At 37.9% G+C, this 19617-nt stretch overlaps 1 protein-coding gene across 3 annotated transcripts in view; it reads right to left on the reverse strand.

Annotated features, from left to right (window-relative positions):
- Positions 1–297: 297 nt before the first annotated feature.
- SLC12A1 (solute carrier family 12 member 1) overlaps positions 298–19617 on the reverse strand; it is a 100879-nt gene continuing 81559 nt past the window's right edge. For all 3 annotated transcript variants that reach the window (XM_007081816.3, XM_007081815.3, XM_015537424.2), the window contains exons 20-26: positions 17390–17533; positions 14445–14576; positions 14095–14206; positions 12175–12261; positions 3166–3301; positions 1498–1565; positions 298–460 (exon numbers count right to left, since the gene is read on the reverse strand). In XM_007081816.3, the coding sequence (XP_007081878.2) occupies positions 325–460; positions 1498–1565; positions 3166–3301; positions 12175–12261; positions 14095–14206; positions 14445–14576; positions 17390–17533 (815 nt within the window). In that variant the 3' untranslated portion in view covers positions 298–324. The remainder of the gene's footprint in view (positions 461–1497; positions 1566–3165; positions 3302–12174; positions 12262–14094; positions 14207–14444; positions 14577–17389; positions 17534–19617) is intronic.

The raw sequence follows: 19617 nt of genomic DNA on the forward strand, positions 1-19617 counted from the left end.
AAGTTTGCCTAGAGAAGCTTACAATCAAGTTGGTGGTTTTCATGAGCATAAGCCAGCATGGTTTCCTTGATTTTCTTATTTATCAACAGCAACAAGAAATTGTTTTTCTAGGGGTAGCATTGAGTTGGACACCCTCTTAAGCTGAGAGAGGAAAAAAAAATAGCCCCCAGTAACTAATAAAAAAATGACATAATTTATGTGGAATCCTGTACGATTGTCTCCAGAGGTTTGCATATCCATCTATCAGATTTATAACGTAAAGTACCACACATGTTTCTTAATTATCTACACATTAAGTTAAGATGTGTTCTTATCCTTCATGTATTAAGAGTAAAATGTCAGCACATTTTTGTGGTTTCCTCTAACTAGTAAAACAGGAGGGAGGTTCTTCGTGAGGATTTCCAACCAAGCCATGTACAACCAATCTGATATAGATCCTTTTCTCGCCACTGGAAGGCTCCTGACAGCAATGGAAGAAAAATTTTAAAAGTGACAATTACTACAGGCAGTAACATCACTAGTCATCTGAGCTATTTAATAACCAGTGGCCTGAAACTTTTATAACCCTCCCCCACAAAATGAAAGCATAGACGTTATTTTGAATATAGATATTAAACTGATATATTTCTTGGATAATACAAATATCTATAAACCAGAAAAATAGGCTTAGGCACTGTAGAGTAGCAACAAAGCATAACTATAAATTTTCACTCCTCTTTAAATAGAAAATTTGATCAAGCAATACCTCTCCTTTTTGGATGGAAATGATATTCCTAGTAGTTTAAGTCTCTTATATTTGGCAGGAATCTCAGAAAACAGCTGTTTGAACCCTCTCACCCAAATTGGGAGACTGTTCTAGGTCTTAGGTGGATAGTTCTCCAGTGTAGACCTTGAAGACATATTAATCTTCACACACAGGAATCAGACCATGAGGTATAAACGTAAAATAGTTGGTTTTCATGTTTAGCTATCATTGCTTGAGTACACATTCATATTTACAACAGGTACACTTCTAACATTTGTGGGATGGAGGGTAAGAGTGGAAATGGGAAAGTCCCCTGCCTTTTTCTCCCACCCTGACCTCTTCTAACAGAGCAAGGAGCCTCCTGAACATGCTATAGACTATATCTCAGGACCACTCCCAGAGAAGGAGCCCATGAGCCTCAGAGGCTGACTTAAGGCCTGTTAGGCAGGGAGTTCCAGGGTCGGATTCCTGGAGCATGGTCTGAAGAGGAAGCCAGGGTTCTACGTGGGCATATGCCCTGGCCCCATGGGTAGGGCACACCGGATGGAAAGTCCAGGTGGGGCCTTCTAAAGCCCACGGGCTCCAGTTGGCAGGGTCTCAGGGTGGCATTTATTTTCCTTCACGGTCTAAAATCCCACATGTTCCAAATTTTTTTAAACTTTCCACCTGAATAGTTTGGACTTTTTAAGTTGATTAACCCATTTAGCTAAGCTTTCCCTGTAACATTCTTAAATATCTGCAGTGATACTTACAGAACAATGAGATTAGCAGCTCTTGAGTGTTCCTGTAAGAGTTCATTCAGGCGAACTTGGCGGTAACTCTGTGGACAACATTCAGGTTTTGTTGAGGGCAGTTCTACCAGAATTATGAATGATAATCTATCTTCTTCCCTCAAATAGTGGAGAAGTAGAAAAGCCTCACTTTAAAAAAATTACAATTATTTCATCCATATTTGGAAACTAACGGCGTTTTAAAAACTCATGAGAATTTTTGGAAATATAAAGAGTAAGACAAGGTTGTCATTGTGCAATAGTGGCTTATTAAATTCTAAGGGAAAAAGCAAGCAAGCAGAAGACACGGGTAATAGTAAAGAGAAGATGAGAATGGCCAGATCTGGGAACAGGTGTGAGGTAGAAGAAAACTAACTGGATCTTGATACTTAAGAACATAAATTATATCCTCACCTACACTGTTTAGGCTCTTTGAATATTTTATCAGCACAGGGGATTCGTTCCAACTAAAAAGTCAACCAAGACTCACTTGGAAAAATAACTACATTGATGATTTTGCTTTGATGAAAGTAATATTTGTCATTATATTTCATTGGCTCAGAAACCAAGGCTTAGATGTATGATTTGCTCAATTATGCGAAAAATCTTTGTCAGATCTGGGCAGTTTATTATACACAGTTTATAAATTTCAGCTCAGGGGGCTCCTGGGTGGCTCACTTGGTTAAGCATCCACCTTCAGCTCAGGTCATGATCTTGCAATTTGTGAGTTCGAGCCCCACGTGGGGCTCTGTGCTGACAGCTCAGAGCCTGAAGCCTGCTTCAGATTCTGTGTCTCCCTCTCTCTCTGACCCTCGCCCATTCATGCTCTGTCTCTCTCTGTTTCTCAAAAGTAAGTAAATAAACATTCAGGGAAAAAAATTTAGCTCAGTATTTTTTCTACTAAATTTGAAAGGCTTTAGTATCTCTCATTCTAATTTGTTTCAAATTCAGCTCCTAATGTAGTTTATTTAAATTCTGTAGTTTAGAGGTTTCTGTGGCCCTTTTCCTTGAATATCTAATCCAATTCAAATGTCAGTTCTTCTACTTAATTCTTTTGTCCCAGCCCTTTTCATTATCCTCATGATCACAACTTCATTCAGCTCAGGCCACATGGGGTAACTTCCGTCTTCTGGGTTCTCCAGAAAAGCTCCCCACTTCATATCCATCCTACAACATGTGCCCAATCCAACTTTCACAATTCTTGTTCCAATTGCGTATTTTCTCAGATCCCTTTGTTAGTTTTCATTGCCTCATCAGGTTAAAATTTCTTTGTTACTTGTGTTATATTGTGAGTCAACTACCTTGATCTACTTTGCACACATATTGACTTAAATTATTTTAGACTGATGGGTATGTCTCCTGTTCTATAAAATTAAATTTGAAAGAAGACTTCATAATATATATCAATAATCTGGTTTTTTAAAATCTTTTTTAAAAAGAATTAATTTCATATTAAAACTGGAAACTAGTTTCTAAATCCTCATATCCCATAATATGATTGGAAAGCACTTGAAAAATGCAGAAACCCTGGATCTTGAATAATGAAATTCTATAACAGATAATGTTACTTCTTGATCATTAAATCAACTGTTGTTTTCTTTTGCAGCTAGTTAGACAGTAAAGTAAAAATTAAGGAAGACAAGTCCTTACCTTTTCCTTGACTGCTTCCAGTTCTGCATCTGTAATTTTCCACGGGGTTTCTCTCTTTAATTTCTCAGCAGTTGTTAAATCTTTGCAGCTTTCATGGAGACGATATGGTTCAATCATCTCTTCAAAGACTTTCCAGCTGAAATTGGAATTATAAAGGAGGGCTCACAGTGGGAAACTAACTCATTATTTCACAGATACTCCAGGTATGACTGGCTCTGCTGGCTGCAGAATCAGAGCTGAATGTCATGCAAATCTTTTAAGAATTATCTTTGCAGGGGACTTACTGTGAGTAAAGTCATGGATATAGTACTGCCTCCCTACCCAAGGCAAGGCCTCAACATGTTTGAGGCCTTGTTAGCCTACTGGGTATTAGATCCTCAATATAAACGCACCAACACACAGAGAGCAATTATTCTGCAAATACACTTACTACACGGTATAGTCAAAGACACAGTTGTAATGTAGACATGTTAGCCCATAAATAAGTTTCCATCTGCTGAACTGAGTTTCCATCTGCTTATTGTACAGACTGTATGGGAGACATTTATGGATTAATGTGGGAGATGAGCTAGGTTCCTTGGGGTGGGAGCTGGCAAGTCCTGCCCTCCCCTGTAGTCCAAGCGCCCCACCCCCTGCTGGCAGGGGGCTGTGGACAGCTAGAAGAATAATAAATTTAATGGTTATAGAGCAATTTGGATGTATGCTGCAAATAATGGAGCTTTCGTCCTTCTGATGTCTGCTGTTGCTGCCTGAGATTTTTAAATGACTGTTTTTCAGGTGCATGTTAGAGAAAAGAAAACAAAAATCAATAATATTTTAATGTCTAAAAATCCAAAGCCATTTTAGAGCAATTAAGAAGATGTCATTGAGTAGAAAAGTAGCAGTGCTATCTCACAGCTGTAGACCATTTTAAAACTTGCTAGAAAATCTCATTCTTGTCTTTCATAAGAATCTCATAGGATTTTTTTTTTTAATTTTTTTTTTTTTACGTTTATTTTTGAGACAGAGACAGAGCATGAACGGGGGAGGGGCAGACAGAGAGGGAGACACAGAACCGGAAGCAGGCTCCAGACTCTGAGCCATCAACCCAGAGCCCGACGCGGGGCTCGAACTCACAGACTGTGAGATTGTGACCTGAGCTGAAGTCGGACGCTTAACCGACTGAGCCACCCAGGCGCCCCTCATAGGATTTTTTTAAAACAGTAGTACAAAACAAAGCTTATAATTTATGAGAGTAGTTGTCTTTAGTGTGCTACTTTAAGATGATCTCAAATATAAACAAGATCTTTTGGTTTCATATAATGTAGCTTACTTATAATTTAGTACCTTTGAATTGAGGGGTAACTAAAATCAAAGTGCTGTTAGGTTAAGGGGTGCCTGGGTGGCTCAGTTGGTTAGGCATCTGACTTCAGCTCAGGTCATAATCTCACAGCTCGTTGGTTCAAGCCCTGCATCGGCCTCTGTGCTGACAGCTCAGAGCCTGGAGCCTGCTTTGGATTTTGTGTCTCCCTCTGTCTCTGTCCATCCCCTGCTCATGCTCTGTCTCTCTTTCTCTCTAAAAAATAAACAAATATTAAAAAAAAATTTTTAAGTGCTATTAGGTTAAGGAATTAAAATATGAGGAGATGAGTTCAATGATCTCATCAGTTGCCCTGATTTAGGATTTGCAGATCAAAGTGCAGAGATTACAAAGGAGAACATGCCAGTGTGCCTTTGTTAGGGATAGAAGAGCTATGTAATGTAGTAGAGTTCTGACATTTTGACTCATTTAGAATGATAGACAACACCAGAGAACACTGATATGCCTTATTATTCTTTCAGCTACACAATACTTCTATTTGTTATTCCTTCCAACAGTGCCATGCCTTCAGAGACCTTTGGCAGTAATCTGTGCAATGCAAAGACCCTGGCCTAGGAGAGAAGAGCCTGAGTTCTTAGTCCTGCTCTTCCATTGTCCTCCTGGACCTGGATAACCTTGCCTATAATAGGTCATGATGGTTGCTCAAAGCTGGCAATGAGGATTGGTGTGATGGTTAGTTGTGATCTGGGTAACAGTGCTGAGAAGTGTACAGTGCCCTGTAAAACCAAGGCATTCATTTTACTGAACAGCCACAGGACTGAGGTTAGTACTGACTCTCTGTTTAAGCTCTCCACGTAATTATTTTGATCAGACTATGTTTTCTTTGCATCTCAACCCTGGTACTCACTAGGAAGACCAGTTCAAAAATAGTTTCCTAAGAAATGGAAGTAGAGTAGAGGTTGCTTGCTGTCTCCCTGGTATTCATACTATGCCCCTTTGGATGGGAGTGACTCCATCCTCAGCATCAGCTAATCAGGACAATTCTATTCCTTCTACCAGAGCATTTGGCTGGGGTAGACACATAGCCCAGGCAAGGTTGACCAAGAGGCACCTAACATCCCATTGACCACAGTAAGTGGCTCAGTGGCTCAAGCTGGTACAACCTGAATGGAGCCCATGACCTGAGTTCGATGACTGAAGAAGAGACAAACCTTCTCTCCCACTGAACATAAATAAGCAAGTATGTAGATTGCTATTGTCTGTCATCCTGTTTTTATAAGCTAAATCAATTTGATTGATGATTTCATAATGGAAGGTGGGGTAGAAATTATGGAAGCGAATTAGTCCTTGATTACAAAATTAACCTTCTAGATCAAACTTTGCCTGAAAGCCAAAACATAGTTGGATTTTTCACTTATGTTTGCAAATAATTTTCATTATTCAAGTCATTGTAAGTTTTCTTTTCCTGGTATTGAAACGTGCTAAGTGACACAATAGGTTATAATGGGACTGTATTTGCCCATTTACTTTGTCTGAACTCTTAACGGTTCCTTGTCTATGTTCGTCTTTGACTTCATCCTAAGGTTCATCCCTGAGCTGGCCATTTTCCATCCTCCTAGCTAGGTGATGCAAAGGTGGCTCAAGATTTCTATTCTGATTCTCATTAAATCTGACTTTTCTTTTTAATTGACTCTAGAATAGGCCAAGATTTACATGGTATTGAATGTAAATGCCAATGAATTCAATTTTAAAAATTAACTTATACCTGCCCTGCCTTCCCCATCCTGTTCTTCACAATAACAAAGTTTAAAAATTTTTTAATTGCAAAAAAAATTTTTCCCTAAGTTCATGTAAGATTTCTTTTCTCAAATTAATATACCAGTTGTTTTGTGACCACTTTAGTAGCTTCAAACTAAATTATCCAGTTAATTGCTTCTACTTTCTCTTTAATTTCTGTATAAAGATTGTTGTCTTTTTGGCCTATGGCTATTAATTCAGCATATTCAATAAAAAATTAATTTAACCACAAGAGATTTTCAGTTTCTCCAGGCTCAATTATTTTCTCATTAACTTTGCTTTTATACTCCCTTTCACCCTTGCCCAGTCATATTTATAATGTTTCTATGATAAAATATCTCCATCAAGACTTACTGATGTTTTATGGGTAGCTAAAAGATTTATTAGAGGTAACTTAAGGCATTTAACATTAGCCTCCAACTTGGGAATCATTGACAAACTATTGTCGACATTGTGTGTCACCTGGTGACCAAAAAAAAAGCCCAGTGATGGAGAAATGATTATTAACAGTAGATAGGGGCTGCCTAGTCAAGAAAAGCTGAAGTTGAGCTGGTGCTCTAAGCGTTGGGCCCTGGAACCAGGGCCGCATCAGCCCAGAGGAAGAGTCTTCTTCCTCTAATTGAGCCACTCAGAGGAGATGCCTTTTAAAAATTATCACAAACGCCTCAACAAAGTAGGTTTAGAGGGAACATGCCTCAACATAATAAAGTCCATAAGTGAAAAACCCACAGCTAATCATCAACAATTGTGTAAAACTGAAAGCTTTCCCTCTAAGATCAGGAACAAGACAAGGATGTCCACTCTCACCACTTTTATTGAACATGGTACTAGAAGTCTTAGCCACAGCAATCAGACAAGGAAAAGGAATAAAAGGTATCCAAATTGGTAAGGAAGAAGTAAACTTTCACTATTCGCAAATGACATGCTACTATATATCAAAAACCCTAAATATTCCACTAAAAAATTACTAGAACTGATAAATGAATTCAGTAAGATCACAGGATACAAAATCAATGTATTGAAATCCATTGAATTTCTATACACTAATAATAAAACAACAGAGAAATTAAGAAGATATCCCATTTACAATTACACCAAAAATAATAAAATATCTAGGAATAAGTTTAACCAGGAGGTGAAAGACTTGTGCTCTGAAAACTATAAAACATTAATGAAATAAATTGAAGATGACACAAAAAAACGGGAAGATAATGCATGCTCATAGATTAGAAGAACAAATATTCTTAAAATGTCTATACTGCTCAGAGCAATCTCCAGATTTAATGCAATCTCTATCAAAATACCAACAGCATTTTCACAGAACTAGAACAAATAATCCTAAAACTTGTATGGAACCATGAAAGACTCCACATAGCCAAAACAATCTTGAAAAAAGAAAAACAAAAGAAAAAAGAAAAACAAAAAAAGAAAAAAGATATCTGGAGATATCACAATTCTAGACTTCAAGTTATACTACAAAACTATAGTAATCAAAACAGTATGGTACTAGCATAAAGACAGACACATAGATCAATGGAAGAAGATAAAAAACAAGAAACAAACCCATGATTATATGGTCAATTAATCTTCAACAAAGGAGGCAAGGGCATTCAATGGAAAAAAGACTCTCTCTTCAACAAATGGTGTTTGGAAAACTGGACAGCAGCATACAAAAGAATGAAACTAGACCACTTTCTTACATCATACACAAAAATAAACTCAAAATGGATTAGAGATGTATATGTGAGACCTGAAACCATAAAAACCCTAGAAGAGAGCAAGGAAGTGTGACAGTGGCCATAGCAATATTTTTCTAGGTATGTCTCCTGAGCAAGGGAAATAAAATCAAAAATAAACTATTGGAACTACATCAAAATAAAAACCTTCTGCAAAGTGAAGGAAACAATCAATAAAACTAAATGGCAACCTAATGAGTGGGAGAAGATATTTGTAAATGATATATCTGATAAACTGTTAGTATCCAAAATATATAAAGAACTGACACAACTCCACACCCAAAAAAGTAAATAATCCTGATGGGCGGAAGACATGAACAGACACATCCCCAAAGAAGACATACAGATGTCCAACAGACACATGAAAAGATACTCAATATCACTCATCATCAGGGAAATGCAAACCAAAATTACAATGAGATATTACTTCATACCTATAAGAATGGCTAAAATAGAAAACACAAGAAAAAGTAACTGTGGTGAGAACGTGGAGAAAAAGGAACCCCGTGAAATGTTGGTGGGAATGAAAACTGGTGCGGTCACTCTGGAAAACAGTGACTTTTTTTGGAGGTTCCTCAAAAAGTTAAAAATAGAACTACACTGTTATCTAGCAATCATACCACTGGGTATTTTACCCAAAGAATACAAAAACACTAATTTGAAAGGATATATGCATCCCTATGTTGATTGCAGCATTATTTACAATAGCCAAATTATGGAAGCAGCCCAGTGTCCATCGACTGATAGATGGATACAGAAGAGGTGTATATAGACACAATGGAATATTATTCAGCCATAGTAAAGAATGAAATCTTGCCATCTGCAGCAACATGGATAGAGCTAGAGAGCATAATGCTAAGTGAAATAAGCCAGTCGGAGAAAGATGAATACTATATGATTCCACTCCTATGTGGAATTTAAGAAACAAAACAAGCAAAAAAAGGAAAAAGAGAGAGAGAGAGACATACCAAGAAATTTACTCTTAACTATAAAGAACAACCTGATGATGACCAGAGGGGAGGTGGGTGGAAGATGGGTGAAATAGGTGAAGGAGACTAAGAGTACACTTATCACGATGAGCACTGAGTAATGTATAGAATTGTTGAATTACTACTTTGTATCCCTGAAACTAATATTACACTATTAACTACACTGGAATTAAAATTAAAAACTTAATAAAAAATTATCACAAAGTACCAGATGTGCTACCAGTGGCCATCTGTGAGATTTACTGAATGATCATTCTCTGTTTTTAAAATAGGGTTACCTTTACATATTTGAATAGATTTGCCAACACCAGATACGTGACTGTTTTACAGAGCAATATGGCATCAGTTATGGTGGAAGACCAAAGAGAGGAGAATGGCACTTCCAGCACCCCTCTTCTTGGTGGTGTTTTGTCTTCACACCAGGTAACATTAGCTGCAAACATTCTTTTACTCCAATATAAAATGGATTTTGTTTTTTGCATCTTCCTCAAGACCTTGAAGTATCAGAGAAAAAGATCTCCAAAATTGTGAAATCTAATTCATTTTTTTTCCTGAGAAAGGGAAATAGATCTCTTCATTGTAGGATGGTGAGGATATTAGAAACACCAAATTAAAATGGAGTCTAAAATCAAATTTAAGATACCAGGACAAAAGCCAAAATGCCTGGTCCTTTGTTTCTTGCTACTCTCTATAACGTCTGCTGCCTAAAAAGAGAAAAAAAACATGGCACAAAGTTCAGGGTTAGTAAAATAAATTGTGTCTAGACTGTGATGGGCACTCAAAGAATGGAAAGACATTAGTGGAAGAGGTACATTGGCATTCTTCATGATAGGACAGATAAGACAGGTATGCAGGGGGTGACCACAGCAGCTGGGCAGAGAGGAGCATGGAAGAAAGGCAAAGAAACAAGGACTTGAGTAGAGAACACCAGACTGATGGGTATAGAGGCAAAGGATACAGGAGCAAATTAATCAGTAAGCACAGACAGTCCTTAGCTACTGCTAAGACAAACAACAGCAAGAGGAATTTGGCTGCAAGAAGTAGATGACTAATTTGTGCCCAGCATTGAGCCAGGGCCTCTGGAAAATCCAAAGGCAGTAGGGTACACCGTGACTACCCTCCAGACAACAGTAAATGGCTCTATGCTTGCAGAGCTCTGGCAGGCTCCGGCCTGTTGCAAAGTAGCACATGCTAGGAAATCATTGTACCTGCTGTGTTATGAAATAGAATGCATTTCCACCAATTAGAGACACAAGATGAGCCTGTTTGATCACATCACTGCAAATGCCAAGAGGTGATGACTTAGGAATTAAAATTCTTCAAATGAAATGTGGGAGGTTACCAGAGATTACTACATGACAACCCAATTCATATCAGAAAGTTAATTACATTTACCAAGGAGAATTATAAACTTTGTTCTTAATTTTTCTTAAGTATTTAAAGCTGCAGAAATAGAGGAATACAAGGCATTGGTGGTATATATGATATGAAGACATATTCCATGGTAATAACCAAAATGTAATCTGTTGATTATAGCTTTCTTATCACAATTAAAACATTTTGGGGGCGCCTGGGTGGCTCAGTCAGTTAAGAGTCAGACTCTTGGCTTCAGCTTCAGGTCATGATCTAGAGGATCGTGTGTCCAAGCCCCACGTTGGGCTCTGTGCTGGCAGTCTAGAGCCTACTTGGGATTCTCTCTCCTTCTCTCTCTGCCCCTCCCCACTTCTCTCTCTTTTTTTCTCTCTCTCTCTCAAAATAAATATTTTTTTTTTAAAAAAGGTATTTTGTAAAGCCACTTTAATTGATCCATAGCCTTAGAGGAATCATGAACACCCTCAAATAACACAAAGTTCAATGTTGCTGTTTAGTCAATAAGAATGCATCTTAAATCTAGATGTTTCTCCATTAGTTATTAAACTCATCTAGGATCAAAAGGAGGGAAGGGCAATAAGACTGGAGTGTGGGACTGCAACCCATCAAGAACTGCAGGCGAAGGGAGAAATGACTGATGGCCAACAGAAATGAGAAGAGGTCCAACAGGCCACCGAGAACCTAAGCTATACTGAGATCCTCGTTTCCCTTTGTAGTCTCAACCTTGAAGGACCACTCCACACCGAATCAAATGTGCTAAATTGCATCCAGATGTTGGGGCGCCTGGGTGGCTCTGTCAGTTGAGCATCTGACTCTTGATTTTGGCTCATATCATGTTCTTGCAGTTTGCGGTTTTGAGCCCCACATCACTGCACTGAACTGAGCCTGCTTGGGATTCTCTCTCCCCTCTCTTTCTCTGCCCTTCCCCACGTGCATGGACGTGTGCTTTCAATCTCTCTCTCTCAAAATAAATAAACTTAAAAAAAATTTAAATTGTATCCAGATGTAATAGTAAATATGATTCTGGACTGTAAACAGTTGAAAATGTTTTATAATTGCTAAATTATCACTAGGTATTTTATTCAGTCTCAGCTTTAATTTCCAGGCAATTTTCTTATACCTCTGGGAATTCCTGTGAGAATCTAACCTACAAGTTGTTTTCACATATATGGACTTGACACATTTAACAATTAACAAGGGTTAAAAAGATGTCATGATCTGAAGACATTTAAACAATTACTTCAATTTTGTCATTTTAAAATTTTGAAGCCAATACATTTCTTTGCCAGGCTTCAGTTTTAGAGGACCCCCTGCCTCGCCAAATTTCATAGCTTGACGTGTTGGGTCCCTAGTGCCCAAAAGTGAAAATGGCCATGGAGGGTGGGTTCTGTCATTGTGCCAAGAAGAGTCAAGCTGTTTCTATCTTTTCTATCAGAGCTCCCCCTGCAGGATGCCCCACTAGGAATTTTAAATGATGAAAGCTTGCCCCCAACTGCTCAGTCCAAAAGAGTCTGAGCCCGTACTTCCTGCTATTTTGGCCACCACGGAAAGCAAGAACAGGAAGGGCAATTCTAAAATGCTAACTAACCTGTGTTTCAACAGCTCTCCCTCTCAAGCTCAACTTTACCATAAAACCTTTTCCTTCTGTTAGAATTTATTTGATAGCTCGGCATGATTATTTGAAGTCCTTTTTTATTATATCTTATTAGGCAGTCACTGCAGTGAATAGATAACATTTCTACCCCTTAATAATCAACACAAAAGAAAATGAGAGAGTATCAGGGGTAAACAATGGATCTTGTTAAATGTTTCATACCTCTCTTTGTTTGGCTTAATGTTGATGTCTCCAATGATATGGATATCTGCAAATTTTATCCTAAATTTGCTCAGAAGGGAAGCCATTCTGAAAACATAAAAGAGAAATACCCCATCACTGCATGTTTCGCTATTTTCAGTCAAAGGGGTTTGTGTTTAAGATACCACAAGCAGTCATGTCTTATTTCAGGTTCACTTTCACACAAAGGCTGTGGTCAGGGTTTGATTTTCATCGCAGTGTATTAAATGTGGACCAAGCGATTCCACCAAAGACAGAGAAATTCAGGGAGGTACAAACCCTGGAAACAGAAAATCCAACCCTGCATTCATGTTCTAGGTAAGAAAATAAAGAGCTGTACATGCTTCCTTACCATTTTCGGGGAAAAAAAGAGGACAAGTTTTAACATTACTGGCTATTACCTTGCTGATAATTTTTATAGAGTTACTGACAATGTACTGAAAAACTAATAATTGTGTCATATATATTGGAGGTTCTTTCCCTGGCAACTGGAATTTTTTATATAATTTCAAAGTTACAGAAAAAATTGCAAGGACAGCACAAAAAAATCCCAGATCCACCAGCTGTTTATATCTTGCTCTATTTCACTGAACACTTTTTCTTCCTTATATATAGCTACCTCTATCTTCAACCTTCTTTTCCTTCTTTCTTTCTTGCCTTCGATCCATCTGTTCACCTGCCCATCTGCCATTTAAAGTAAGCTGCAGCCATCAGGTCCCTTTCCCTCTAAACACTTGGGTGGGTATTTCCTAAGAATAAGAACATTCTCTTATACAAACCGAGTATAATTTTTGAAAGCAGGGCATTTAGCACTGATGCCATACTATCATCTAATCTACCGACCAATTTTAAATTTCATCACTTGTCCCAATAAGTTACTAGAGGCTTTAAGAAATAGAAATTATTATATAGAAATTATTATAGCTATCATGTTACTTTCCATTTAAATATGACTCTCTTTAAGAGGAATTAAATCTATATATCTATCTCTATGTCTATGTCTATGTCTGTATCTCTATCTCTATCTCTATCTCTATCTCTATCTCTATCTCTGTATCTATATAATATCCTTCCAGGACAGAGGAGAAAACATGAAAAATTACTGAATAAAAGCCTGTCATTATTTTGTGATTTCTGGAAGGCCTCAGGATGTAGTCCTACCATAAGGGAGCAAGGGCCACTCAAGGTCGCTCTTCAGATTTCCACCAGAGACCTTTGGATGCACCACATTCTCAATATCCTTGCTGCCTCACAGCCACATGTCAGAGCTCTGTGACTAAATTAATGACAAAGCTGCGAATTTCCACGGTGGGCACTTATTTATTTTTTTAATTAAAGGAGTTTTCAACAGTTATTCATTTAAACTCTTTCAAACTACAGATGAGAAACTGGGGACCCAGATATGTACGGTGACTGTGACAAAGTCTTGCAGCTCGTTGGTGGAAGAGCTGGGACAAGGATCGGGTTCAGTCCTTTAGTTCTATTTTAAGTGTACTGTGCTACAGTGACCACCACAAATCAAAAGGTTTGACCCCCCACCCCCACCCCAAGGAAGCTATTGAATACAAATCCCTTCGGGCTTTTCGTTTCTTGGATACATTTACTAGTCAAACCAAACAAACATTATATAAGATAATGATACTCTCAATAAAGAATTGAGATGAGACTTCTGTGTCAAATTCCTTTTAAAAGCATTTGTGGCAGGGGATCAAGGGACATGAAGACAGTGATTACAAAATGTATGCAATTTATTGACCAGAAAACCAAGTAGACACGAGGCTTATTGCGGTGGCTTTATCTTTAAATCTGTTGTGCCTCAAAAACACTTAAAGTTCTTAAAATTAAAGGATTGAAACAAAAAACATTCCAAGTGTTCTAACAAATGAGTGATGAGTTACTCACGCAATTTTTTCTTCTTCAATGCGGTTGATCTTCCCTCCAACATAGATCCTTAATTTACAGTCTTTCCATTTTTTTCTGAGAGTCAAGATATAGGGGATAAGGAGTGTTAACCCTGAAGAAAGAGTAAATTATGACAGAAAGTATAAGCATATATCACTGAAAGAGAATGAATTGCCTTATATCTTTATTCATTCCCCCATTTGTTGCTCCTAAATAATTTAAAATCTCTGGGAAACACAGAAATATTATTCTTAAACTGATATCATTTTCATATACCTTCCCATGCAGTTTGTTAAATTTATCAACACAGTAATTTTGCTCCCTAGTGTATATTCTGGAATTGTTTTTACCTCCGTCATCAAACAACCACCACACATCAATTGTGCCTTTTCCCTGTTTCTTTTTAAATTGGGTGCTGGCTTCCACTAGTTTCTGGTTGAACTCCCCCACATGCATTGACTGGATTGTGTTCATGCTGCTGTCTGTAATGAAAGAAAAGTGGTATACCTATTGGTCTTTTGAAGAAAGAAACAAAATAACTTGCCAATAAATCTATTCAGGAAAATAGAGGAAGGGTCATGAATTTTAAGTGTTTTTATAGCTATAGGTAAACAGTGAGCTATGAGAAGGGGAGATAAAGGTCAAGTCCCACAGTAATTTAGGTTACCTTCAATAGTCCAACAAAATATGATATTGGTTTTATGATTACAGTTTTCATTATAAAACAGTAGATTATTTTCAAGTTCTTAGTAATCTCCAGGGTGGAATTTATTATTTAGACAGGTAATGATGCTAAGTTATCTGATACAATAGCCAAAAACCCCCATTTTATAAAATTTCAGATATAACTCAATCATATTTCAAATTTACTTGAAACTAGAACATGTGGTGATTGGTTTTCTAGAGATAAGCAATAGAATCAGAACTATTTCTTCATTAGAGCATTCAATGAGTACAACTGGTATAAATTCCATGAATGTCTGCATTATGAAAGTGGCTGGGGACCAAATGCATCTTGACTCTATGACCCTTTGGACCTAATGTCAGCCTGGCTTGCTCTCTGTTTTCAAGGAGACTCCTGAAGCCAAGGAAAAGCCATGGAGCTCTATGAGTGAGATGAAAAAGCCAATACGGAAAGACAAAATTCCTTTACTGGAGTTATAGATAAGGGTGCACATAAAATACTTAAACGTTTTTTTGATGCTTTTTCCACCCTATCAAGGATACATTGAAAGTCTGCTAGGGAATGAGTCCAGTTTGAGCAGGACCCTCACTCCTATTTGCCAGTAGAGGTTTTTGTTGCTACACTGTATATATTATTTCTCATTTCCATGTCTTTTAAAGTTGTGACTTTATTGCTCTATTTCAAAGAGATGATGTCAGCCAAGTGCTTAGAGTAGGGCTGACAGCTGCTTCCGAGCTTCCTCTCTGATCTGAGAGGTTCTGAAGATGCTTTGTTCTGTCTTTTGCTGCTTCCATGTTTTGGGCCTGTCAGTCCTGAAGCAATTATCTTACATTGCTTCTATCTCCCTAAGACTTCTGAGGGATAAAGTAAATATCTTTACAAAATGGACCAAACTCTGCTCCCACTTACATGCAAATCAAAGCATCCAGGGGACTCACGCATTAGTGTCTGGAGGTAGGTTTGTCCTGATCTAGAACTCAAAAGAGTTGTCAACCAGCGAAGGCCCAGAGCAGTAAAGGGGCCTACTTTAGAGCTGCGTTTGAAATTTTAGGTGTTGGAAATAAAACATAACATCATTTTGCTTTTCTGAGCAATGAGACATGTTGACTTTCAGAAGAGTACCTCTTTGCCAAAAGATTTGTGATGCAGAAACAGGCTTCCAAAATAAATAATAAGTCCCTTCTCATTAATAAGAACATTGATGCTTCCCTCCTCTGCCATCAGCTAAAGAATAGTATTGGGCTATGACTTCTGAATTTTCCATTGCTTTTCGAGACGGTAACTAACATTGAAAGACTGAATGGTAGAGCAGATTCAATGAATAGTTAACATGTCTCATGAATGAACCAAATAATTGACAAGGAAAGAAGATAGTTAGAATCTAGATGGTCTTATTCTAATATTTACATTCTGAAAGTCCTGATGTACCTCCAGCTTTAGATTCAAACACATCATTTTCCTAGACAATGTCATGTTAAGGTACGTAATATATAATAAGCTTTCCTATAGCCCATGGAATATTCCAGAAGCCGGAGGGTACTTCCAGTATTTGAAGGGGGAAATGTTTATATTTTATGTTATAAATATGTTGTAAATATGTTGTAAATATATAAAAATATTGTATTACAGGTAAAATTTCATCCTTGGACTATAGTAGGAAAACAAGCAAATAGGTCCAAACTTTTTCCAGGGTATTAGAAGGCCTCATTGAAGAACCTCTTTGAAAGAGGTCAAACTAGCCTATAAGCCTGCTAAGGTGCAATATGGATCTTGCTATTTGATGTAAAAAACCTCCCAGAGAAATAATCTTTTCTGGGCCTCATACCAAGTGACTTCAGTTAAGTATAGGATTATTTGTGTACATTAACATTATAATTTTCTACCAGCAGAGGTCGCTGTGGACCTCATTAAACTTAAACCCATGGTTTTTCTGGAAAGAAAGCAATTTCTTATTTACAAAAAAGTTATATATTTGAATCACCTATTTATAAATTTTACAAAAAGCTCTCATTCTGTGGTCTTTCGTTACTGGGGTGTATATTGGACATTCAGAGGTTGAGTGTACCTCTCAGGTGAAATCTACAGGTAATTGGTATTAAGAATGTTCCTAGTCCAGAATTCAGGTTTGTGATAAAGATAGCTGCTTTTTGAAACTAGGGCTCTAGCTGGATCCCTCATTTACCTGTACTAGTTAATTTAAGTCTCCTTAAATGTCTGCAAGGTGTGTGTGTGTGTCTGTGTGTGTGTGTGCATGTGTACAGATAAACCCATTTGGGTATTCGTTCTTAAATTTCTATCCCCTTTCCATTTTAACTAAGAAATGTCTATTTTATGGCACTCCAATCTGTGTAAGCACTTCAGGACTCCCAAACCAAATATTATTATTTTAAAATTAAGTTTTTACACTTAGATGGTACAAAGGGCTTAATGTTATTGATAAATGACAACAACGTCTACATTTTATCTGTGCTATCGTCTTGAAAGAAATGTCTTTCAGTCCTGAGCTACACTCAATGCCCTCAACATCTTAGATGCTGACTTCTGACCCCTATAGATACTCAAGCAGTGGCTCATTTCATAATCTTTCTTGCAAATTTGGAAAGCACTTACCTTTCTTAGGCGTTGGCTTAGTGATGTTCAACTGGCTGGCTTTTTTAAACAAGCCTCGGATGCCTCCACTCCCTTCTTCACATTCGTTATCTTTGATAGTGGCTTCCAAAGCCAGCCGCTCCTGTTCCAATTTCTCTAATTCATCTAGTGAAAGAAGACAAAACTCACTTGCTTAACTCAGTGACAAAGTTTCTAGGAGCCATCTCATAGACTATTTTAATATAAACGTGGTGGATATGCAATAAAATTAACATCATGTGATTTTTCCATATGATTATTAAAAGGTAATGCATATCAGTAAAGTATATTCAGAAAGTAATAACTAGCTTGGAAAAATATCTCTATGTGTTGTTATAATACATGAAATCACTGGGCTTTTTATTTGTGAAGGCAAGGGAGGCTATTTAATGACATCTTTATTCACTTCTGGCAAAAACCAAAATGCCAGATCCATTGTACATAAGATCTTGTACACTGTATGCCACTGATATACTGACCTAAACTACTGTGTCAGATATTTTACAAGTAGAGGTGACAAAATTACTAAAGTATACTGGTATATATCAGGCACCCCACAATGCCTCCTGAACTGCAACGTAAAACTAGACAGCAAGAAGTAAGGAAAGGTAACCAAACTTTATAAAGGCTTAAATAAGCTCCGAATAGAAATTACAGTGAAAAATATCCACTAACAATTCTTTCAGATAGGCAAAATCCTTTCTGGAATGAGTGACCAAAGGGAAAGAAAGAAAAGCTGAGGTTTCTGTGTGCCTGTCCGAGTTCAAATTGCTAAGAAGGGTCTCACAACACTCGAGTCTGGAACAAGAGTCAAGCTGTGCAGCCTCCTGTCCAGGGCTTAGACCCACTTTCCAACCTTTGATGTTGCATCTGACTGCCTTTTATCTTTTTTGGATTCTGATTGTGACGAAAAATTCCTAGCTCCTATGTAATGCCCTGCATCCCTCTCTGACCTCAACCTACATTGGGTCAGGGTAAATAAGACTTTAAAAGCAGTCATGGGACAGTGCTTTAAGAATGATGGGCATTCTTGCTTACAGTGGGCAAGGTGGCCTCTTGTCAGATCCCCTCATCTTCTTGCTTGCTGAGAACAGAGCCTTAGAAAATGAGCAATGTTCTGAGGAACGGAGTGGAAAACCTAGATTCAGTGTTATAAAACACTGGTAGGGCTTCTGTAAATGTCAACCCTTGGAGCCCGTTGCCTTATCTATCTGGGAAGTGAAGCTATACAAACTCTAGATTTATCAATTATGTACTAACTAAATCTGTCAGGACAGTCACATCCCTAGACGGTGCTGTTATTCAGCTACACAGAATTGTCTGGCCGCTTTCCAGGTCTTAGCAATTAATCTTTTGCCAGTGGCATGAGATTTAAGGTCAAATCACCCATGTGATTTCCCCAAAGCCTCAAAGGTTCTCAAGATCAGCAGCTATAGAAAATCTGAGAAATTAGACTGATGGTATTAAAGCTCAGACAGGAGTTGCTTACCCCTGACTTTTGAAAGGTGAACACAAGCTGCATTGCACTGGAGGTCATGACCCATTACAGCTATGCTGCTGGCTTTATGTGACATTAAGCAAGTCGTTGACTTTTCCTATGCCTCTGATTTCCTATCTGTGAAATGGAAAATTGTAACCCTTCCCCTTTCCCACTCTCCCAGCTTTGCAAAAAGAACAAACAACAGTTTCTGCATGGTACTTTGTTGCTCCTTAAAGACCAAAGCAACGAGTGTGTTCTATAGGCAGTGTATTTATGCAACTTCTGGAAATGGGCTTAGTCATGCAAAGCAAATTGAGTATTTTGAGAAGCCTGGGAGTTATTTTAGCAGTTACCATTTATTGCGCACTCTTTGGGTGCCAGGGATTGTGCTGCATATTATTCCTTCCCAAATGCCTCTGTGATAGTTGCTATTGTTATCCTCATTTTGAAGATGAAGAGACTGAGGCTCAGAAAGGTTAAGTGATTTGTCTGATGTCACCCAGAAAATAACAGGGTTCAAATCCAAAGAGGTCTGCTTGACTCCAGATCCTGCAAATTTCCCTCTATGACGACCTCTTGCTGTTTGCTCATTACTATTATTTCAGACTTGTCCCTTTAACCTCCAACTCTTCATCGTCAGATGAACCTGGACACTCTCAAGCACGTGGTGTAATGTCAGGTTAACTGCCCTATGCTATGGTCCCTCAAATGTACCATATAAAGGGAGGAT

Source organism: Panthera tigris, chromosome B3 (genome assembly GCF_018350195.1).
Source record: "Panthera tigris isolate Pti1 chromosome B3, P.tigris_Pti1_mat1.1, whole genome shotgun sequence".
Lineage (NCBI taxonomy): Eukaryota > Metazoa > Chordata > Mammalia > Carnivora > Felidae > Panthera > Panthera tigris.